The sequence below is a fragment of the Hyperolius riggenbachi genome, chromosome 3 (genome assembly GCF_040937935.1).
Source record: "Hyperolius riggenbachi isolate aHypRig1 chromosome 3, aHypRig1.pri, whole genome shotgun sequence".
Classification (NCBI taxonomy): Eukaryota; Metazoa; Chordata; class Amphibia; order Anura; family Hyperoliidae; genus Hyperolius; species Hyperolius riggenbachi.
In genome coordinates this window covers 225,109,619-225,134,926 of record NC_090648.1, presented here as the reverse complement: position 1 = coordinate 225,134,926, position 25,308 = coordinate 225,109,619, and the positions used below count along the sequence as shown (strand labels likewise).

At 44.3% G+C, this 25,308-nt stretch overlaps 1 protein-coding gene across 1 annotated transcript in view; it reads right to left on the bottom strand.

Moving 5' to 3' along the window:
- The window catches only part of LOC137561329 (very-long-chain 3-oxoacyl-CoA reductase-like), a 42,013-nt gene that overhangs the window by 4,290 nt on the left and 12,415 nt on the right, over positions 1-25,308 (bottom strand). The window contains exons 5-8 of the mRNA XM_068272612.1: positions 23,066-23,133; positions 22,484-22,528; positions 20,767-20,801; positions 6,330-6,411 (exon numbers count right to left, since the gene is read on the bottom strand). Of these exons, the coding sequence (XP_068128713.1) occupies positions 6,330-6,411; positions 20,767-20,801; positions 22,484-22,528; positions 23,066-23,133 (230 nt within the window). The remainder of the gene's footprint in view (positions 1-6,329; positions 6,412-20,766; positions 20,802-22,483; positions 22,529-23,065; positions 23,134-25,308) is intronic.

Below are 25,308 nucleotides of genomic sequence, written 5' to 3'. Positions count from 1 at the left end.
AAAAGGAACCTTTCCAGAATTTTAAGCATTCTAATATATGGGAATGTTTACCAGGGCTGTCCTTAAGGCCGGTTTTACACTGCGGTTTTGTAACGATTGTGGAACTTTCTCCGTGATCGACGCACCACGCGTGCGCTGATACGGCAGAAATCCTCCACAAGCGTATAATTGCAGGAACCCAGCAAAAGGTGCTACACACCCGTAGAGGGAAATTCCTGTCGGCAGATGGTGCTGAGGAGTGCAGAGGAACCGATCCTCTGTACCTCCACAGATGCCAGACAGGAATTGTATGAAGCGCAGAACACAATCGCAAGAGAATCGATTGCGAATGAGAACGAGCAAAGGGACAGGTTGTATGTGTGTGCGCCAATCTAGTCGCCAGCGCACACACAACAGCAGATAGGATCCACAGCACTGGCGCTAGGCGAGTGCGATCCAGGCAGACAGAGTAGCAGCTATAGGGGGGAAAGGGCAATAAGGTATTCCCTAGGCACTTGTCTACCTTACCCGTGTTAAAGATAATGGGCGGGGCCAACCCCAAAACAACAGGATTCAAATATACAGTAAATACGGGTTACCAGCCACCTTAATATGCCAAGTGTCAAATTTATTAATCAAAAAGGGGAAAACATTAAAAATCTCCAAAAATACACATGTGGATGGAGCACTTGTGATTCAATAATTAAAATTGCATAGGCAAAGGCTTTATAGCTATCAATTCAGCAATGAATAACATATTTTCCAATTAGATATTGCACATGGATAGTTTCACACATTAGATATTGCACATAGATAATTTCAAACATGCACACTTCAATCATCCCGCGCTTGCTGACACTCTTCCAGGAGTGTTTCACAGGAAGGAATCCTTATGACCAGCCAAGCATTGTGGGAAACACATAGTACTTATAGTACACACCTCCAATGAATGTGGCCAGGCAATTTGCATGACAATGTATGCAAATTTCTCAGCACGCACAAGCTGCAAAACTGACAGAAGCTCTCCTTTCCAGAGTCCTGCAGCATGCAAACCTAAAAATGGTCAAAAAACTGCCTGCCTGTGAGCAGATCATTACAGTACCCCCCCCCCCCCCCCTCCAGGGTCGAATTCCAGACGACCCTCAAAACTGCTATTAGCAAAAGACTCCAACCGAAGACTCATGAAGGTCGGGACAGCCCGACAAGGTCCAATTCCAGAGTCAGTCCACCCGAAACCAACCTCATCGGAAACAGAAGCCCCCGAAACATGCCCATCAACACTACAAGTCTCAGCGTAACGCCCATCAGGACTGTGGATACCAGAGAAGAAGCCACCGACACCCTCCAGACAATACCCACCACCTTCCAAGGAGCGTCCGAAAATACCAAATCTGCCACAAAACCTGTTCGAAGTGTCTCTTTCAAAACAAAAGCCGCTGTTGATCGTATTCAGGGTACCAAGCAAAACTTCTCTCGGAATCTCCCAGAACGCCTTGAAGCTCCGCAGAGATTCCAAGAAGCCAGAACGCTCACCAAGCTCACATGGAGAGCTACCAAGCACCCCCATGGAACCTATGACAGTTCCAGATTCAGAATTAGCAGGATACCCATCAAGATCAGGACTTTCAGGGACCACTTCTGGGCATACAAGCAGGCAGGCTAAATCAGAACATGTCTCCACCAAGGAAGCATCTGAGTACGCTGGTAACCGAGGCACACTTGGGCTTTCTGGGTCACAGAGCACACTGGGGTACACCAGCACAGGAGAAACCTCAGGACACGTCGGGGAACTGCTAACCTCAGAGTCCGGCACGACCAGACCAAAACCAGGACCGGGCAGAAAATCATCACGAGTAGAGGTCACAGGCACTGGTATTTCAAAAGAAGACTCAGTCTCAGGCTTAGAGATCTCAATGACTGTAATGGTATCTGACAGAAATTCATCATTGACTACCCATGACTGAAGCTCCACCAGAGCTGAAAAGGTAGCCAGCAAGGCAGCAATGCCTAAGGAAGAGGGCAACACCTCAGAAGGACTTGGGAGGCAGGAGACATCTCCTACAAGTTCTGCACCCTTTGGGAGGAACTCGGAGACCTCCAGAACATCAAACAAGACCTCAGGAACATCATTTTCCAGGTTTTCTAAGAAGGATTCTGAACTATTTATGTTACAGGGCTGAACATTAAATACCTCCTGCAGGCAGGGCAGATGTCCCAGGAATGGTTCCACCATAACCTGAGACTGAACTTCATCATAATTAGCGGGATGTACAGGAATATTTACTGGAACACACACTGACTCCCTAACTTCATTCTCACTGTACCCAGAATTCTGTGTGGCAGTCAAACTAGCTTGTAACTCCAAAACTGCAGAAAAACAGGTGAGTATAGTGGCAATACCTAGACAAGCCTCTAGGGACACTGCAGGGGATTCTAAGCAAGGCCACATTGACTCATCCAGAGTACAGGGTGCAGAATCAGCATTTCCCTCAAAGCAAGAAAGGGGCTCACAAACGTCAGTGTGAAAGGAAAACATGTTTTCATTCATGGTACAGGGCAGGTTCAGAGAAAGCATCTCTGAACAAGGCAAAGAAGGTTCAGCATCAGATTCGCAAAACCGAAGCGCTGTCTCACTCTTAGATTCGGCTAACAATGTAGAATCCGAGGAGTCAGAACGCAAAACCTGCAAATCAAAAATCACCTTAGGTTGTGAAACTGATGCTTCCATAGCGCAAACCTCCGCGATCTGCGGAGCAGACTGCAAGGCATCTAGGACCGAAACACTGGAGCAACTGTCATCAGGCAACGGGCCCCTACAGGTGTGAACAGGGTGAGACAGAGACTCCTTTGCAGAAGAAATAGCGACATCAACAGGATAAACTTTATTAGGCATATTAATTTTACTTTTGACGCTGCATAGTCGAGAAATTTTCCCCATAGCAGGGTCACAGACGGAAGATCTCAAAGATCTGTTTCTAAATGACAAAGGATCCCACACATCCTTGAGGAAACCGGCAGACTCATGCCGATCACAATCTGCAGGAACATCCGAGAAACAGGCATCAGATCGCACAGATTCAAACTGCACACTGTCAGGAGCGAATCCTTCAGGATTCGCACAGGAATCAACCACAGCGGCACACTCATTCATTTCAGATTGCACAAAGTCAAGACTCACATGCTTTACCCCAGAAAGGCAGGAACAATCATCCAAGAACGATGTCTTTTTATTGGAATCAATCGGTTGGTGTGTGTGCAACTCATCCAAAATGGTTTGCCATACATAGATCAACACACACAAGCAATAGAACACAGCAGTACATGCATCCAGCTACATTTGAAATTGGTCAGCAGGTGCTCGTCAGCCAATCAGGATGCACTGTCATACACCCTTTACCTGCCATACCACATCTAGCAGCCATTAGCATTCAGGTGGGAGGCTTCAGTTGGACGCCATCGCAAGATTGCGCCGCTAGCAGGACCGCCCCGTGCAGGCATCCCTCCCACAGGGGTCCCTCCCTAACCGCTCACCTGTCCGCATAGACTTTTCGCCCCCCAACAGAATGTAGACCATTTGGGAGGCCCAGGTAGACACTGGGGTGCATTGGAATTCAGGGTTCGCCAAAATTTTAGTGCACTCAGACAAAAACTCGTCTGCTGACTCAGGTTCAAGATTTTTAAATCTCTTAAAGGTACTAGAGCCATACTCGACAAAATCGTACAAATCGGAAATTCCCTCTACACTGGGAATTTTGGTTGGGCTGGTCATACTGTAACGATTTTGGAACTTTCTCCGTGATCGGCGCACCACGCGTGTGCTGATACGGCGGAAATCCTCCACAAGCGTATCATTGCAGGAACCCAGCAAAAGGTGCTACGCACCCGTAGAGGGAAATTCCTGTCAGCAGATGGTGCTGAGGAGTGCAGAGGAACCGATCCTCTGTACCGCCACAGATGCCAGACAGGAATTGTACGAAGCGCAGAACGCAATCGCAAGAGAAGCGATTGCGAATGAGAACGAGCAAAGGGACAGGTTGTATGTGTGTGCGCCAATCTAGTCGCCACCCCGCGACAGCGCACACACAACAGCAGATACGAAACAGAAACGCAACCGCAAGAAAGGCGATTGCCAAAAGTGACACAAGGCAGATCAGAACGGAATACAAGGATAGCAAAGGCACAGCAAATCATACAATGAGGAGATACAGAAAATAACAAACGCTAACTGAACGCGAACACCGCACTCATTCGCAACAGTGCACGCGTTCATGCGTGTTCTCTACGTGATAAGCACAATAGAGACAAGCACGCCTAACTAACCATCGACAGACAAACATGTAACAGAGGACGCGAGCGCTTGCTTAACGGTTACCTCACCGAGCCTCCAGCAAGCGTTCGTAGCAGACAAGACAGACACACGAAAACAGGGACAAGCGAGAGATAGGATCCACAGCACTAGCGAAAGTGGCTAGCGCGATCCAGGAAGACAGAACAGAAGGATCCACAGTACTAGCGCAGGATGCTAGTGCGATCCAGGTACATAGTAGCAGAACACAAGGATCCACAGCACTAGCGCTAGGCGGGTGCGATCCAGGCAGACAGAGTAGCAGAACAGAAGGATCCACAGCACTAGCGCAGGATGCTAGTGCGATCCAGGAAGGCAGAACAGAAGGATCCACAGCACTAGCGGAAAGTGGCTAGCGCGATCCAAGGAGACAGAACGGAAGGATCCACAGCGCTAGCGCAAGATGCTAGTGCGATCCAAGTGAGACAGATCAGAAGAGATAGCTGGTAGCAACCGCTGCACCAGATATAGATCAGAACGATTTCCTGTCGACCACCGCTGGGACAGAACAATCGCAACAGATCAAACAAAACAGATAGCAATCCTAACTGCACTAGGGGAACCTGCCTAGCGCAGTTTCAGAAATTACTCTAAGCTGATCTTCAAACAAAGAGTAAGGCTGACACTCCTCCAGGAGTGTTTCACAGGAAGGAATCCTTATGACCAGCCAAGCATTGTGGGAAACACATAGTACTTATAGTACATGCCTCCAATGAATGTGGCCAGGCAATTTGTATGACAACGTATGCAAATTCCTCAGCAAGCACAAGCTGCAAAACTGACAGAAGCTGTCCTTTCCAGAGTCCTGCAGCATGCAAACCTAAACAATGGTCAAAAAACTGCCTGCCTGCACAGGCAGCTGAGCAGATCATTACAGGTTTGTCACAAAAGAGAAGTGAGACCTCAATGTTCAGGAGGTCCGCGCTCGGCAGTGGGAGAGCAGAGGATGTCGAGGAAAGCCACAATAGGATCCCACTCTGTAGCTAAGTATCATGTTCTCTTTAAGGTGCCCACTAATGATACAATTTTGACTGTACAATCTTACCAAATCTATGTAGTAGAAGGGTAAACTGGGTGAATATACTTTGAATGAATACTTTTAGGTACTCCCTCATATTGCATAGTAGTGATAAGATTGCACAATAAAGATTGTATCATTAGTGGGCACTTATACAATGAGATAAGATGCTCTTATGAGACCATACCTAACATTTGTAGGGGTTGGGCAGTTTGTTTCCACATGGCATAAAAAGTGCTATCTTCTGCACTAGAAGTGCATTCTGTCTTGGCTGGTTTAAATCCCTTATATATCTGCCACACGTTTAAATCCAATGGCAAATGAAGTGAACACCATTAGTTATCTCATTGCAATGGAACCTATCAAGGGGTGGGATGCATTAGGCTGAAGTGAACAGTTACTTCTTGAAAGTGATGTGCCTTGCAGCAGCATGGGTGCATAAACATAAGATCTGAGCGACATTGACTAGGGCTAAATAGGTTAACTACTGCATCTAAGTTTATGGGAGAGTGTCAGAATGAAAGCCACTGTAAACTAAAAGCATGGCATTTCACTTACAGTTTGCATGAGTGATTGTTGGTGATTTTGAAGACAGCTAAAAAAAATGCTTATGTTCTAAATAAATAAGTGTAGCTTTTTGTTCATTAGAGTAAATGTGGTTCTTGTGTAGGTCAAACACTACACACTGCCATAAACACACCATTCCTACTGTGAAGCAAGGGGGTGGCAGTACTAACCAGGCCTTTACTCTCCCAACTCCCTTTTTCTTTCTCTCTATTCTGGCACATTTCCAAAGGTCCACTTGAGCAACTCAAGAAAGTCTCAAGCATTGAATATTTAGAAGCATTCCATCCTACCACTGCCAGCTATCCATCTGAGTTAGGCCTAACAGAATGCGTGCAATGCATATCTTCACTTCTCACTTTACTAAGTTCATAAAAAGTGCAACATTCTGTTAAAAGAAAAAACAGGATAAGAAAGACTTACTTTTGATGAACTATATACAACTGATTTAGGGCACGGGCGTCTTCCAACTCCTGAAGAAATATTTATAATGAGGCCTTTCTTTCTGAAACAGAGTGATGTGGATTATTTCCAAATGAATGACGAATATCTGCTTCATGAGACCGTTTTAGTGCAAGTTTCCACTACATGCCAATACAAAGCATTTCCTCCCATGCGAGCTGCATGGGGAAACACTGCCCATCAGACACCGGCATGCTGTCTGAACTGCAGGCCAGTGCAATTCTGGACTGCATGCTGCAGTTTTCTGTAGCATGCATCCAAATCCCTATAGCCATGCATGGCACAACTATAGCAATCCGGCTACAGCTTCACAGAAGCACGAGTGCTGCATCCAAAATAGAAAGAGATGGGGCACCAGGTGGAAAAAGGAAGCATGTAATGTTATTAAATAAATGAGGTTCACTTACCTGGGACTTCTGCCAGCCCCCTGCAGCCGTCCTGTGCCCACGCCAGTACTTAACCATCCTCCGGCCACTAATTTTAATTTTTTGCTGACTTGCAAGTCGACGTTCACTGTCCCTGCGTGGCCCTGGTCGCGCTCCCTTCCTCTTTCGTGCTGCCTATGTTTATCTAAGTCATATCTAAGTAGTATCTAAGTAAGTAATTATCAGGACTTGTGTTTGCAAAGTTAAGGAAGGTATTGGTTTGGGGTGGGGAGGGGTATTTTTAAGTAAAAGGTCACATTAGGGGTAGATTACATGTAGGCTATTGCTATCAGCTATGGTTGGGTGTTATAATTTAAGTAGGCCTCACTTACTTGGCCTGAGTTTTATGTAAAAGGCTTGTCCGCAGTATATGCCTTTAAACTAAATAGAGTTTTGTGATGCAGGCAGAGGCATCTCAGGGTCTGCGTGTAGCAGAGGATACACGCAGATACTGAGAACATGTTTCTAAAAGAAGGCCATCGGCCACTCTGACCTCAAATACGTACACCACAGGAACAGTAAACATCGGCCTTATTTACTAAACATCCACATTCCTGCATATGGGTCAAATGCCTCATTGATTATTAATCAAGTAGGTGTGTATGATGACACCACGAGTAGGGTCCACCAATAATCTGGTCTAGGGGATGGCGAATATGATGTCACGTTTAACTCTTTCCTAGTCGGTATTAATAGCCGGACGAGCTGAAAAAGGTAGCTCTCTCTGATTCCTGCTATGCTTCAATACTGACTGGAACCCACTTATTTCTCTAAGTATGTTCTTCCTTTCTGTAATCTGATATAATGTATGCTGTACATAGGTAGTCTAGATGTAACATAGAGTAGATACAAGAAGACCTGGGTACTTTCAGAAGGAAGGTACTCAAGCAGCTGTAATGCAACATGGAAGTCTGCTTTGCAAGGAGATGATAAACTGTACCTATCTGTATTTCTGTTACTTGAATAAATACGTAAACATTGAAGAAGCCTGAGAAAGTCGATCTCCTGCTTGCTGTGTGTGGAGAGTCAAGTGATCTCACAGTCTGTGAGACGCAACTGTAAGAAGTTAATGGTGTCGAAGCAAGGTGATATAGAACAGTTTATAACAATTGGTGCCGTGAACCCAGCTGCGCTGTCTAGCAGAAAAGGCAGGCAAGGACCGGGCCAGATGTCAGTCTGTTATCTAGGTTTCAAGATATTCCACAGCGACATAAGCGGAGTTGACGCGGACTGGAAAACTTATCAAGAGGATAAGTAGTGTGTGGGAGGCCGCTAGAGAAAGGCCAACACACGGGCTGCAATCCGGGTGATGATCAGCGGCAAGACATGGACTGGTTTTATTTGGATTGTGCTGTACACGCAATCTAGCCGAACAAAGGATTCCGTGGTGAGGGATCCCAGGCAAAGGTTTTGAGCAAGTTACCTTCGGGACCGGAGAATCCGCTGAGAGAACGCTCAGTAAACGCTCACCGAGGTCCATCGACTCGTGGAAAGAACTTGCCATCAGCTGATCGGATTGGAAGTCGGTACAAGTCTGTAGAGCCAGGCAAGTATAGTGTTTCATTTGTTTAATTCTAATGCAAGTGTTGGTATTACATGTTGACAGTTTGTTCCAGCAGTGTTTTCTCTCTAAAATTTCAAGTGTGTGTTCGTACTGGTTTTCCTGTGTAGGTTTTTTTTTCTCTCGGGTTGTGCTAGTGGCTGCTGCGTGCAGTTTCAGGTTTTTTTTTTCTCTCCTTTCTCTTTCTCCCGTGTGTCTGGGAGGTTTGCCAGATATGGGAGTCCCCCGCAGGAGAGATAAGGGGGGGCTAAGGCTTTCGAGTAGTAGAGGGGGGGGGAGAGGAGAAGGAGAGAGAGGGAAGTGAGAGGAGACTGGTAGTGAGGAAAGGGAGAGAGAGACAGCTGTGAGGTTTTAATAGGAGTTAATGCACGTGTTAGCTGTTGCAGTATGTTTTTTTCTTTCGTCAGTGAGCTGGGGAGACAGGAATGCGCAGCCCATAGCTCTGGGTCGCTGTGACAGTAGGATGCAGGTTATAGCTACAGCTAAGATAATGGGTGAAGTGCTAATGTACTCTGGCGTGTTCTTTTCGGGCAGCATGTTTTTTTTCCCTGTCCATAGGGGTGTTTCTGAGATGTTCTGCTGGGTAGAGTCTGTGGTTCAGAGATAGGAGACTCCACGGTGGAATTTCTGGTATTTCTCTTTTGGGATGTTTTTCCATCCGAGAGTGTGTATAGCGGTATGCTAAGCTTTTTCTGCTGAAATGTTTAGAGTGCATATACATTGTATGTATGTTCTAACTGTTTTTTTTCCTCCTAATGTGTATAGGATTAAGCGGTTGCTACGGGAGATTGATAGCAGCCATTTTGGCTGGCATGCCATGACTCAACATGGCGTCGGGTTTCTGAGAAAGCCACTCCCATCTGCATGATGTATCAGGAGGGGAGGGGGCGGGAGGCGTCCACTGATAGCACTGATAGGCTCGCCCCGATGGCAGGGGGGAGGATGTGCTGGGGGGGATCCCAGGTCCCACGTCACAGCTGTGCACAAGGCGCCGTGCACGGAAGCAGCTGGTGGGAGGGGGGTCCAGAGTGGGGACAGTAGAGAGATTCTACTGGGTTTCTTGGCTTCCAGATGATTTCCTCAGAAGAAGTCTGGACACAGGGAGTGTCCGCACACGTGAGCCAAGCAAGTTGCAGGCTCACAGATAGGAAGTGTTTCCCAGCTAGGAAAACACGTATAAGTCAGATAGTCCCCAGGGAGTGATTTGCGAGTGCTGCGCAGATCAGGGAAGTATCTGTACTGGGTTGCTTATGGGATTATTCCTGTAAGTGAGGCACCTTGATGGGTGGTGCAGCATGAGTTCCCAATAGAAAAGGGGGGACAGCGCATCAGGGGGGGTGCCGGAGTTGGAAAAAAAGGGAGTTGACCAATCCGGGTTTCCGTTTTTTGTCGTGGACAGGGCCAGAGCTGGACTGAGAGGTCTATGCTGGGCTGGGGCTGTTTTTTTGTGCGTTTTTTTTCGTCCACTGATTGGTCAAATATGTTTTTTCCAGCTCTTATCAATTGTAGCACAAAGAACAAGGACTGACAGCAGTTCATGGGGCAATTATGCAGATGATAGAATTGCCGTTTACAGAGTGACAGTGTATCAGTACGGTGTTTGCCATGTGACTACCAACCAAGTGGGCATTCAGGGATCTGCATACAGGCATGTGACGCTGGTATGCTTAGCCCTGCACCCTGTGTAGTTTAAGTGCAAAGTGCTCCTTCCTACAGGAAGGCAGCAATTTTTTTTTTGGTAGTTTAGGTAGTGGCACGGCAAACATTGATCAGAGGGTACAACACACAGAACTTCTAGCAGAGCTGGTATCGCGATGAAGTTCTAGATAAGTAAATGCAATAATGAGTAAGAGCATTGCAGGCTCACCCGCAAAGCAGCATCCGTAATCGTGTGGCATCCGTAATCTGTGCATGCGACGGCCGCGCATGGACAGATGAGGGGGGATGTGGAGTGAGCTGCAATGGGGTGAGAGCTTCCAAAGGTGAAGCGAGCTTCCAAAGGTGAAGTCCGCGGGAGCATATTTTAAACAGGTAAGTACTGAGGATAGTACTGAGGTAGGGGGGTGAAGTTTAACTCCAATCTACCAATAAGAGTAAACAGAGTTCATGAGAACCATAAAGCAACGAGATCAATTACGATATATATTGATCAATTTAAAGTGTAAAGAGTACAAGCCGCAGGGCAAATCCCAAATCATTAATAAGAATTGATTTGTTTGTATTTCGATTTCAGGTGTTTGGCAATATGGAATTGAGACAGCTGCAGTGCTGGCAGCAAAGCTGGAGATGTCAGTCGGATAAGCGAAAGGTTCCAGATGCCAATCTAAGCTGGGAAAAACACGAGATTCCTGAGATTGGAAAGAGACTAAAAAGCGAGATTCCTGAAATGGGAAAGAGACTAAAACACGAGATTCCTGAGAGTAGAAAGAGACTAACAAAACTGTCTGAGCAAAGCATAATGCAAAGTGCTAATGTTTTTCTTTCCCAAGGTGGTGCTTTTATAATGAAGAGTACCGTGCTGATGGTGATCCGAGGTTGCCATTTCGTCCTAGGAGAACGAAGAGAGGACATTCTCGGGTATAATAAGGGGTTAATGAGAACACAAGTGCCAGGTGCAGACAAATTTCATGGCACAATGTGGGTGAAAGCAAAAATCTATTAACCCTTCGCACACTCACATGCAAATGTTCACACAATTGCATTCACAGATTCACTCATCCAGGCACAACTGTTATCCCTACAGCTAAATTAAAAGCCAGGGTTTTAGTTCACAGAAGAATGCATTCTTATGCTTAATCACCTATACTGCGCAGAAGTACCCAGGTAAACATAGGTGTCCTAACTCTGGCCCTGTAACATGCATAGTGCAGACATGCAAACACATTCATTGCATCAAACCTATCAATGGATTAGGAGCACACATCCTAACTTCCTCTCCTGGGAAAGACAGTGCATCTTACCAATCGCACAAGGGAGCTAATGTTATGTGTCCATGTGCACAATGCGCATACACCAGCATAAGCTGTCTGCATGCTGACAAACATACAGGGGAAGGGGGAGTGCACCGAATTGGACCCTAGCCACAGGGGTCAATGATAAGAATAAACATACATATATCCAGGCACATCGCCTCTAGTTAGGACATTAAATAAATTATTAGGGAAAGGGAGGTGCTGAAGGGGGTGTGGCTAGAAAACAGCAAAAATCTATTAACCCTTCGCACACTCACATGCAAATGTTCACAGCCTCGGACAGACCCACCGAACCACCGATGGTCCCATCGGTGGGCCCCGGCCGTCTCGCCTCCTGGGGGCCCCAGTGCTAAAAAGGAGGGGGGCTAAGCGCAGGAAGGGGGGACATTGTGCACAGATCGGCGGGGAGGGGCGGAAGCCTCCCCCCCCCTCCCTCACCTAGGGGCCCCCCTTCCGCGCTCCCCCCCCCTCTCCAGAATTGCAGCCAGCGGGGAAGAATCACTTAACGGCATGAGTTACGGAGATGAGATCCGTAGCTCTGCGTGCCGCTGGCTGGTCTGCTCTGGTTCCTGAACTGACTGTCCAATCACGCTCTCGCAGGAAGTACTGCGAGAGCGTGATTGGACAGTCAGTTCAGGAAGCAGAGAGCAGACCAGCCAGCGGCACGCAGAGCTACGGATCTCATCTCCGTCATGCTGGTAAGTGATTATTTGCCGCTGGCTGCAATTCTGTAGAGATGGGAAGTTCGGATCTTTTCAATGATCCGGATGATTCGAATCGGATCATTGAAGAGATCCGGATCTTTGATCCGAATCTCGGATCATTTTACTACCGGAAGCATTCGGGGGTGAAATGAACAGCAAGACAGGTCTGTGGACAGGAGAAGGGGAGGGAGTGGACACACAGAGAAGGGGAGAAGATGGACAGAGGGCAGGGAGTGGACAGAGAAGGGAGGAGGGACGAGCAGAGAGCAGAAATGTTTGCACGTAATACCCACATGCTGAAGTCATATGCTTTACATATATTTCACCTATATGTTCATCTGTACACTTTGAAAGAAAAGGTCGCACAGTGAAAGAAAGCATTCCCAGAAGATAAGTGCAGCTGTTTAGTGCCGAGTGCAGGAGGATCAGGATCATATTACGCTGCAATCACAGTGCCTGCAAAGTTACTGAGCTATGCTGAGCCAAAAGCTTCCAATGTGATCACTGTGCAGCACTACGGAACAGCCAGCCTATAATGGGCAGCACATTGCAGCCAGTATGTGTGCTCTACACATATCTGGCAGTGGCACCCATGTCCCCTCTCTCTCATCTACCTGTCTCCCTGCAAGGCTGGCTCCCATCCAACAGAGCGATCCCTGCTTCCAGGACCCTGCTGCCCGCTGAGAGGGGGCGTGTCGCTCCTGGCCCCGCCCATTTTGCGATCCGAATCATTCATTTTGATGATTCGGATGATCGACTCATAAAATAGATTCGGATCAAAGATCCGAATCGTTCATGATCCGGACAACACTACAATTCTGGAGGGGGGGGCCCCTAGGTGAGGGAGGGGGGTTTCTGGTCACTGCTGCCCACATTACGATTTTCTGGTCACTGCTGCCCACATTACGATTTTCAGGTGTCTGCTCCCCACATTACGATTTTCTGGTCACTGCTGCCCACATTGCGATTTTCAGGTGTCTGCTGCCCACATTGCGATTTTCTGGTGTCTGCTGCCCACATTACGATTTTCTGGTCACTGCTGCCCACATTACGATTTTCAGGTGTCTGCTGCCCACATTATGATTTTCTGGTGACTGCTGCCCACATTACGATTTTCAGGTGTCTGCTGCCCACATTACGATTTTCAGGTGTCTGCTGCCCACATTACGATTTTCAGGTGTCTGCTGCCCACATTGTGATTTTCAGGTGTCTGCTGCCCACATTACGATTTTCAGGTGTCTGCTGCCCACATTATGATTTTCTGGTGACTGCTGCCCACATTACGATTTTCTGGTCACTGCTGCCTACATTGCGATTTTCTGGTGTCTGCTGCCCACATTACGATTTTCAGGTGTCTGCTGCCCACATTGCGATTTTCAGGTGACTGCTGCCCACATTGCGATTTTCAGGTGTCTGCTGCCCACATTACGATTTTCTGGTGTCTGCTGCCCACAGTACGATTTTCTGGTCACTGCTGCCCACATTGCGATTTTCAGGTGTCTGCTGCCCACATTACGATTTTCTGGTCACTGCTGCCCACTTTTGGGGGGGGTATCTGGCACCAACCTGATTGCATTTTGGGGGGTATCTGCCGCCAATCTGATTGCATTTTGTGGGGGTATCAGCCACCAACCTGATTGCATTTTGTCGGAAAATCTGCTGCGATTTGACTACTTGATGAATTATCATGAGACATGTAACTACTTGAATATTTTATCTAAAATGTATCTGGTCGGACCTAATCTCTGTGAATAACACCGCTACTTATGTTGTGTTTTTTTTTTTTTAAGTCTGCCCATGACTCATCGTGACCACGCCGATGTTCCAGTGCGTGGTGACACCCATTTACTTTCGCTGCGGCGCGCTGCGCGCGCCGCATGTGGACATATCCCTATTGGAGACTGTCCTCAGAAGTGCTCACAATCTTTTCCCTACCATAAACTCATGCAAAATTTCTAGAGTACATGTGTATGTGAGCCCAAAATGGGGGGGGGGGGGGGGGGGGTGGCGAGGAGGAGGGGATCGGGGGGGGGGGCCCAGGCTGAAACTTCCTTGGTGGGCCCTTAGTGTCCCAGTCCGACCCTGAATGTTCACACAATTGCATTCACAGATTCACTCATCCAGGCACAACTGTTATCCCTACAGCTAAATTAAAAGCCAGGGTTTTAGTTCACAGAAGAATGCATTCTTATGCTTAATCACCTATACTGCGCAGAAGTACCCAGGTAAACATAGGTGTCCTAACTCTGGCCCTGTAACATGCATAGTGCAGACATGCAAACACATTCATTGCATCAAACCTATCAATGGATTAGGAGCACACATCCTAACTTCCTCTCCTGGGAAAGACAGTGCATCTTACCAATCGCACAAGGGAGCTAATGTTATGTGTCCATGTGCACAATGCGCATACACCAGCATAAGCTGTCTGCATGCTGACAAACATACAGGGGAAGGGGGAGTGCACCGAATTGGACCCTAGCCACAGGGGTCAATGATAAGAATAAACATACATATATCCAGGCACATCGCCTCTAGTTAGGACATTAAATAAATTATTAGGGAAAGGGAGGTGCTGAAGGGGGTGTGGCTAGAAAACAGCAAAAATCTATTAACCCTTCGCACACTCACATGCAAATGTTCACACAATTGCATTCACAGATTCACTCATCCAGGCACAACTGTTATCCCTACAGCTAAATTAAAAGCCAGGGTTTTAGTTCACAGAAGAATGCATTCTTATGCTTAATCACCTATACTGCGCAGAAGTACCCAGGTAAACATAGGTGTCCTAACTCTGGCCCTGTAACATGCATAGTGCAGACATGCAAACACATTCATTGCATCAAACCTATCAATGGATTAGGAGCACACATCCTAACTTCCTCTCCTGGGAAAGACAGTGCATCTTACCAATCGCACAAGGGAGCTAATGTTATGTGTCCATGTGCACAATGCGCATACACCAGCATAAGCTGTCTGCATGCTGACAAACATACAGGGGAAGGGGGAGTGCACCGAATTGGACCCTAGCCACAGGGGTCAATGATAAGAATAAACATACATATATCCAGGCACATCGCCTCTAGTTAGGACATTAAATAAATTATTAGGGAAAGGGAGGTGCTGAAGGGGGTGTGGCTAGAAAACAGCAAAAATCTATTAACCCTTCGCACACTCACATGCAAATGTTCACACAATTGCATTCACAGATTCACTCATCCAGGCACAACTGTTATCCCTACAGCTAAATTAAAAGCCAGGGTTTTAGTTCACAGAAGAATGCATTCTTATGCTTAATCACCTATACTGCGCAGAAGTACCCAGGTAAACATAGGTGTCCTAACTCTGGCCCTGTAACATGCATAGTGCAGACATGCAAACACATTCATTGCATCAAACCTATCAATGGATTAGGAGCACACATCCTAACTTCCTCTCCTGGGAAAGACAGTGCATCTTACCAATCGCACAAGGGAGCTAATGTTATGTGTCCATGTGCACAATGCGCATACACCAGCATAAGCTGTCTGCATGCTGACAAACATACAGGGGAAGGGGGAGTGCACCGAATTGGACCCTAGCCACAGGGGTCAATGATAAGAATAAACATACATATATCCAGGCACATCGCCTCTAGTTAGGACATTAAATAAATTATTAGGGAAAGGGAGGTGCTGAAGGGGGTGTGGCTAGAAAACAGCAAAAATCTATTAACCCTTCGCACACTCACATGCAAATGTTCACACAATTGCATTCACAGATTCACTCATCCAGGCACAACTGTTATCCCTACAGCTAAATTAAAAGCCAGGGTTTTAGTTCACAGAAGAATGCATTCTTATGCTTAATCACCTATACTGCGCAGAAGTACCCAGGTAAACATAGGTGTCCTAACTCTGGCCCTGTAACATGCATAGTGCAGACATGCAAACACATTCATTGCATCAAACCTATCAATGGATTAGGAGCACACATCCTAACTTCCTCTCCTGGGAAAGACAGTGCATCTTACCAATCGCACAAGGGAGCTAATGTTATGTGTCCATGTGCACAATGCGCATACACCAGCATAAGCTGTCTGCATGCTGACAAACATACAGGGGAAGGGGGAGTGCACCGAATTGGACCCTAGCCACAGGGGTCAATGATAAGAATAAACATACATATATCCAGGCACATCGCCTCTAGTTAGGACATTAAATAAATTATTAGGGAAAGGGAGGTGCTGAAGGGGGTGTGGCTAGAAAACAGCAAAAATCTATTAACCCTTCGCACACTCACATGCAAATGTTCACACAATTGCATTCACAGATTCACTCATCCAGGCACAACTGTTATCCCTACAGCTAAATTAAAAGCCAGGGTTTTAGTTCACAGAAGAATGCATTCTTATGCTTAATCACCTATACTGCGCAGAAGTACCCAGGTAAACATAGGTGTCCTAACTCTGGCCCTGTAACATGCATAGTGCAGACATGCAAACACATTCATTGCATCACCTATGTTTACCTGGGTACTTCTGCGCAGTGTAGGTGATTAAGCATAAGAATGCATTCTTCTGTGAACTAAAACCCTGGCTTTTAATTTAGCTGTAGGGATAACAGTTGTGCCTGGATGAGTGAATCTGTGAATGCAATTGTGTGAACATTTGCATGTGAGTGTGCGAAGGGTTAATAGATTTTTGCTGTTTTCTAGCCACACCCCCTTCAGCACCTCCCTTTCCCTAATAATTTATTTAATGTCCTAACTAGAGGCGATGTGCCTGGATATATGTATGTTTATTCTTAATGTGGGTGAAAGGTCTGAAGGGTCAGGTGTGCTGGAAGGGTGACGTGAACGGCAGTGTAAATCTGCTATTGAATGTCACACTCCCAGAATCGATGCACCGATCCAAAGTTTTGTTAAAAGGTACCTTGCAGTACAATGGGTACATGCAAAAGGTGGAGTGTGTGATTCAGGGGTACCTTGTCTTGGTTATGCAGAGTGAGATGGTTCCAGATTGGAGAGGAACGAGCAGGAGGCGTCAATTCTTTTACCAGAGAGACGCAGGGGACAACATCACACTCTGGAGCTACCAACAGATAGTGCCTCTGAAACAACTATACACACGTAAAGGCTGGAAAGCCGAGGGTTGGTGGTTCTCGAAACAAGAAGTAAAAATCGAGATCCAGCCACAGTCTCAGGGGACCAAGAGGGTGGGGAGAGCAATCCCGAGCAGGGGAGGGTCCACACAGATAACATCCTCACTACAGGGGTCACAACATGAGACAATACCACACAGTCCATATTCAAGCACTTATCCTCATGCTAGATGGGTAAGTGAGGAGGTACTCTTAATCGAACGATTGCAGAGAGTACATTCTTCCCGACCTAAGGTACGCATTTTGCCCCAGGACATAAGGGGGGCAAAGGTCCAAACAGGACAGTTGGGAACAGCGTTTGTCATTGATATGCTAATCAATTTCCCAGAAGAAAGAGTACCTACCGTATTCTTCTGGGGAGGGCCACAAGGGTTAGCATGGGACGTGAGTTGGATGGATCCGGGGACCTTTTGGAGTAGAGAGGTAGAATCCTGGGATACATCAGGTAGCACCCCGGGGACTCTCTATGACGGAAGGGTGATGGGACTAAAAAGGGGGGGTTTAAAAATAGCGCCCTTAGTCCAGGAGGATGAAGGACCATGGACATATGGTTTTTGCATCCCACAGTCCCTAGAGTTTAAGGGTCCAAATAGATCTTGCATAATGAGAAGGGGAACCGTGACAGTAAAAGTGGGGGTTCCCACAACGCCTAAAGCTCAGGTAGTCACCCTGCCAGGGACTACTCAGGAACCCCACCTACCGTCATGTGAGACACATCAGGTTGTAAAAAGTGGCCCTTTCCAGTTAAATCAACTGAGGGCGACTCCAGTTATCATGGAGGCCCAGCTTCAATTGATCACTTGGCAGATTAATTTAGAAGAGTGGGTAATATCTAATATATACCCTAACTGTAGCACTGTCACTGCCACCCTCGTACAGTCTTTTATGTCATGGGCACATTCCACGGGGAATAGCGTAGCCAGAAGAAGGTCCCGAGATTTAACAGATACACTCTTGGGAGGAATGGGCGCTGGAATGGGAGTAGCAAACAGTGTAGACATAGAAGGGATGACGGAGGTCATTCAACAATTAGGCACATTGGGACAACAGAATGTGGGTACCCAACACCATCTGAACTTGGTTTTGGAACAGTTAACACACAACACCTATAGAGTTCAGGGGTACACTCAAAGGCACATTCAAATAATTCTTCAGAAGATGATTGAACATGCTAGGGGTACTGCATGGGAGACAGCATGCCTGTCAATGCAAACCGAGTTAACAGCAGATTTTAAGATAATGGCTCAAGCCTTATCAGAAGGTAAAACTCCTTTACAGCTGAGACTTGACAAGGAGCGATTTGTCGATTTTCCGGGGGAAGGATCTTTTGCATGGAGGCACCGAGAGGTGTGGATAAACAAATGGATGGGGTGCGACAATTTTTTATGCACCGCTACTTCCTTAGTTCCTACCGGCGGAGAAACTCAGGTAGTTTTTCCAGTAGTATCCCTGGGTACACCTGTTTCCTCAACACATGTCTTACACCATGACCTGAGAGGTCAACGATTTTTGGTGCTAGACGGGGAGGTGAAACAAATAGATTTGTCATCATGCTGGCAATTCTCAGAGAGGTACCTGTGTTTGCCGGGGCAAGTCCGATTTAGTGAGGACGCCTGCTGGCTCAATAACACAGAGTGCGCAGCTGCCATCCAAAAGATCCCTCCTAATGCCAAACCAATATCTCCGGTGGCTGAAGGAAAAGTGTGTTTTTTAAACATGAGGTCTAATGACACATTCATTGTACATTTTCATAATTGTTCCGATAGGGTTGGTCTCTTAAGGGGAACATATTGTGTGAGCGGAGATCCCATACGGATCAAGTCATCTAGGTTTGACTACGTGATTCCTCAAATTGTGAGGAGAACTCTACAGTTCAAAGCTCCACAGGAGGTGCCCATCCCGAGGGATAACACGCCATGGGACAAATGGGTACAGGTTTTGACACAAGATCACACTTTGTTAAAACGGTTAAACAACCAGAACACTAAATTAGAGGTGATATTTCGTCATGATCAAGGCGATCTTAAAGAGGTTGAACACAAATATAATCAGGTGAGTTCCAGTCTGACCTGGTGGAAACGGTTTCTGGCAATATTCCAGGGACATTCGGACTGGGCCTCTGCAATTCAGAATTTCTTCCTACATCCACTGGTCGTAGTGATGGGGGTGGCAATCTTGGGAATCATTATACAGGTGAGTTTGTGTGTAAAATTACGCAAACAAATTAACACGGTCCAGAGATTGGTGCCTCATAAACAATCTCATGAACCAATATTTTCAAATTAAGGGATATACAGGGTTACGGGTATAGGTTTAGTAGTACCTAGGAGCTGATTGTATAAAGGCGCTCTTTTAGAAGGCACCTGGCACTGCTCCGTTTTGTAACAACCAAACGAGTTTCACTTTTCTGTGGTCATGCAAGTTTGTGAGTGATACGCAAGTGACGCAAATGCTGAGCATGTGGTATTGAGGGACTTAGAAGTAGGGCTTCCCCAGAGAGCCTGGTTACAGGAAGACCAAGAGGTCTTGCTCTCTCTCTTCCAGGGGTAACCGCCTAGAGCAGAGAAGTTGTGTGAGCACGAACATCGAAAAGTGAAACATAAAAGAAAGAAACCAGGTACTGGGAGGTTCAGACGCTGGGATCTGCGGGTCAAGCCGTTTTAGGGGGGATTGTTATAATTTAAGTAGGCCTCAGTTACTTGGCCTGAGTTTTATGTAAAAGGCTTGTCCGCAGTATTTGCCTTTAAACTAAATAGAGTTTTGTGATGCAGGCAGAGGCATCTCAGGGTCTGCGTGTAGCAGAGGATACACGCAGATACTGAGAACATGTTCCTAAAAGAAGGCCATCGGCCACTCTGACCTCAAATACGTACACCACAGGAACAGTAAACATCGGCCTTATTTACTAAACATCCACATTCCTGCATATGGGTCAAATGCCTCATTGATTATTAATCAAGTAGGTGTGTATGATGACACCATGAGTAGGGTCCACCAATAATCTGGTCTAGGGGATGGCGAATATGATGTCACGTTTAACTCTTTCCTAGTCGGTATTAATAGCCGGACGAGCTGAAAAAGGTAGCTCTCTCTCTGATTCCTGCTATGCTTCAATACTGACTGGAACCCACTTATTTCTCTAAGTATGTTCTTCCTTTCTGTAATCTGATATAATGTATGCTGTACATAGGTAGTCTAGATGTAACATAGAGTAGATACAAGAAGACCTGGGTACTTTCAGAAGGAAGGTACTCAAGCAGCTGTAACGCAACATGGAAGGCTGCTTTGCAAGGAGATGATAAACTGTACCTATCTGTATTTCTGTTACTTGAATAAATACGTAAACATTGAAGAAGCCTGAGAAAGTCTATCTCCTGCTTGCTGTGTGTGGAGAGTCAAGTGATCTCACAGTCTGTGAGACGCAACTGTAAGAAGTTAATGGTGTCGAAGCAAGGTGATATAGAACAGTTTATAACATTGGGGAAGTTATTTCAAAACAAGATTTCAAACCTCTTGGTTCACATCTTTCATTTCCACTGGTAGGTACATTTAACAATTGTACTTAACTTTAAAAATCTGTACAATGATTTACCTTTGCAACATAGGTGGAAGAACTATCCGAGTCATCTAGGTGAAAACAGAAACAAATAGACAAAACAAAACAAAAAGTTACCCTGATATATCTCAAGAAAATGGTAGATTTATTAAGGTATGATTATCAGTATAAAAAAAGCGTAATGGGTGATATTAAGAAGAAGTATACTTGTTATTATTTCTTTTTTTATACGATTTTTTAAAAGATTTATTGCAGATATCCTCTGAGGACAGTGCTGGTCTTTTCACTGGATGTATTCATCTGCCAGGGCTCTGGCAGATAGACCGTTTGCACCTCAAGATCTATAATTGATGGAGTGCATCCTAATCCTGCATTCTTTACTGTGCGTAAATAGTGGAACCAACCATGCAGGCTGAGTGGCCTGAGATGTAGAGGCCAGTGAGCATGAGGTTTAGTCCTCTGACCAATACCATTCTGCATTGCTGACAACACTGGGGAGTACCTTACAAGGGGAAATTAGCCTTTCACCATGAATGTCTTTTTCAGTGAGATGTGTGAGCACTGAGCACCTACAAATCTGTCCACATTTGCACAATTCTGTCAGTATTTCAGGAATACTACTTGAAACTATACAATGGCTCTGTTACAGACCATATACCTGTATATATAATATTAACATCATAAGAGGTCTATTGACTTTGACAATACATGCTATCAACTTTATTCTAAACTTCCTGTTACAGGCAATATTAAAAACCTTTTCTCTTAAGTTTTCTCCTAGGTAATATTTTTACATCTTTTCATTAAATGACTTTTAAGCCACCAGCAAGCAAGAAAACACTCAGGATAATTTTCACAGTTATTTTTCGCCTACTTCTTTGTACTTTTTCTATTGTAAAGTGCTGGAAAGTTATTAAACAGAAGATAAAAAAAAATATCTCCTATAGGAAGTCTTAGGAGAAAAAGTGAACTGGATCAGACCCAATATATTAACATTTAACAATCACTTTTAATATTATATAAAATGTTTTATGTGAAATTACTTTTACTTTTATATATATAGATGTGTTATTGCTTGTATGCATCTACTTTATATTCTGGCATATAAGACTTTCATCTGAAAATTCAGGGGTCGTCTTATACGCCAGGTGTCATTGATGCCGGGTGATATGCCCTATTCTGTTACCGCCTCTCAGATCTCGCTGCTAAGGACTGTAGTGAAGCGATGCAGGTGCGCATTTGTGAGATCTGAGGGGCAGAGAAGGATACAGAGGTGGGCCAGAAGGGTGAAAGAGGTGTGTTTTTTGGGCACAGTGCAATCTATTCTTCCATACCGCTCTGATAAACAGGGAGACAAGGAGAGCTGACCAATCCACATAGGGAGAGGGAAAGTTGACCAATCCAATCAGTCAGTCACCTATATACTGTTATATACTGGGTACCACATACAGTACAGCACCAGTATCTGTTCATACATAGCACCAGTATATGATGTTTTTCTAATTTTTATTTGATGTGCGTTGGAAGAGGGGTAGTCTTATACGGCGAGTATATCACAAACTCTATATTTTAATTGGAAAAGTTGCGGGGTCGTCTTATACGCCGGAATATACAATATTTATGTATGTATTCAGAAGAGGTATTTTATTTCTTTATTAATATTTATTTTTCAGATGGGCTGATGTAGTATCATTAGTGCTTTGAATACATCTTTAATTAACTTCAACTAAATTAATCAACTAATTACACTTACCCATAATACCGACATGATGTTGCAATTGATTGTTTTGTTCAGCATCTAATTAATATACAAGTGAAGAATATCCTTATTTACTCAATGCATTGTACATGTAAAACATTTTAGTCATATATGAAAATGCATTGTCCCTTAAAAAGGGTAACGTATAGAGGGCCTGATGCACTATACGCTGGCTGGTAACGTTTCTGTGTGCAGGTAGCACACAGCAATTTTACCCTTTAGTAATGCCGCCTGTTAACCCATTAGTGTCACATGGGATACTGGGCTCATGCACACTATGTGCACATAGTGAGCGATCTGCATGATAACCTGAAAGTCCATAGACTTGTGTGTGTTCCTATGGTAATCCACATTACGCCTAGTGAATCATTACCATAGAAATGCACACATTATCCTGGTAATGGGTGTGGTGCTAATGGGTTGGTGGGCGGTGTTCTAGTGGCAATAGTAATGGTAAAACTGACGTGCGCTGCGTGCACACATGGACTTTACCAGCGTGTAGTGCATCAGGTCCAGTATTCCACACACATAAATGATAGTTTTGTATTAATTGATTTCTTATGAAGAAGGCCATACCTGATCTAAATTAGGTGCATCCAGAAATACAGTCGAAGCTTCTGATATTTTCATACCTACATTGTTTACTACCAAGGAAAATAAAGACATGAGTGGGTTCAGTATTAAGAGACACTTCCCAATGCTAGAGATCAATACAGTAGATTACTGAAAACATACTGTAAGTATTTCACACAACAGCACAATATTCTCTGTAAATGTCAGTATTTAACAGCACAATGTATTGGTGCAGTATGTCTGAGCTCTGGATTTGGGTGCGGTGCTTTCTGAAACATTATTATTATTATTATTTTGTATTTATAAAATGCAAAACATATTACGCAGTGCTGGACAATAAATAGGGTTACAGGCATCAATAAATAGGGTTGACAGGCAGCACTAGATCAAGACCAGAAAATGTTGAGAAGGACTATGCAGATAAAACAGTAGGTATCAACTCTATGTCTGCTCTATTGGTTTGTATAAATTAAGCTTTGATATATATATATATATATATATATATATATATATATATATATATATATATATATATATATTAAAAGTAACTAAACAATGATGCAAACATTGCTCAACACAAGTGAATAAAGCTTCAAGTATTGTTTGGGAGTGGTTTGCAAGTATGAATAAAAATATAAAGACTTAAAGCCCATTGAGCACTTTGCAGGAAATACATTGATGATGCATAAAATAGGCAAGATGGGTGCAAGGATTACATGTCCCTAGTCAAATAGTGGGAAATGTTAGAAAATGTCACTGTTAATGCACTCTGTAATGTAACTAGTGGTATACTAGATATAATTGTTCATGGTGTCATTATGGGTAAAGTCCCAACTAATGTATTTGCTATTGTTTGACAATGTCCGTGGTTGCACAGTGGGAAATGTCTCTGCTAATGTCCCAGGCAATACTTGTCGTATTGTAAGCAATGTCCCTGGTAATGGCACTTGGGATGTATTGGGCGATGGTGAGTTAGTAGGTCAGAGGTGATGGTTAGTGTCTCTGGTATTGTGGAATTCTTGTAGTTTGTTTATGCAGGAAAAGCTGTCATATGTACCGTATATGTTTCAAGTTTTAATGTGCAATGCAAAACTTCAATGTAAGACTGTGAAGTTAGAATACTTTTTTAAAGTGTTGCTCTGGGACTTTTAGACAGTGAATTTTAGACAGTGAAACATAGTTACAGAAGCTAGAACATTTTGTTTATATTACAAGCGTCTTTAAAATGCCAAGGTTATAGATAAGCGTATTGTGTGAATACTGAAAAGAAGTTTAAAAATCACGTTACTGCAGCAAGCATACAAGCATATACTTTGTTATATTACGTATAAATATGATTAATAATCAATACACTCCTTCAAAAGAAGAAATAATTATTGTTAAACCCTATAATGACATATAATAGAATTTATAGCTTTGAAATACATTTAAATGCTGAATTCTGCCAGTAAAAGTTTGAGATGCATATTGGCAAGAATATTATTATGTCATGTTTTCATTTTGAGGCATTCTGGAATGTAAACAATAATCGTATCCTATCAAGGGTTTTTTTTTTCCTATTGTCTTATTATGCCACTTGCCGGTTTTTCTCATCTTTATTAAAACAAATATGGATTTTTTTTTTAATTATTAAGTTTTAATATGCAATTATATCTTATGAGTAATTGTTTTTAAGAGGAATTATACAATAAGCTTTATATTTAAATACGTATATTTGAAGCCCTGTTCCATTTCTGGAAAAGGACAGACACATTCCAAACTAATTAGTAGAGGGACATATTATCAGAAGCGCGTTTTAAAAAGATAGATTAAGATCATTTAAAAGTCCTAATGTCTGGGGCAAATAAGTCAAACAGCAGGTCAGAGAGATTGTAGATAAGATGGCTGGTGGCATCCATTTTTAATTAAAGACGTCAAATTAACCCTATAAGCAAATGTCAGTGTGTATAAATATCCCAAACTACGTCAATTCCTACAGATAAGTTAAATAAGGAATTTGTAAATAAGATTAATTAAATGTTAACTATTCAAAACAAGATAAAGAGTGATGCATGGAAATTTCAGCCAATCAGAACCAGAGATTGAGGGAAATTCCAAATTAAGCAGCCATATTGCATCTAGTGACTATAAAAATAGCTCCTAAAGCTACTTTCCCACATGTGGTTCTATATGACAGAGAAGGGGGTAATATGCTTAATATTCTGGTGATTTACTTTATTAATTTTTCAGCATTAGGTTCTGTTAAG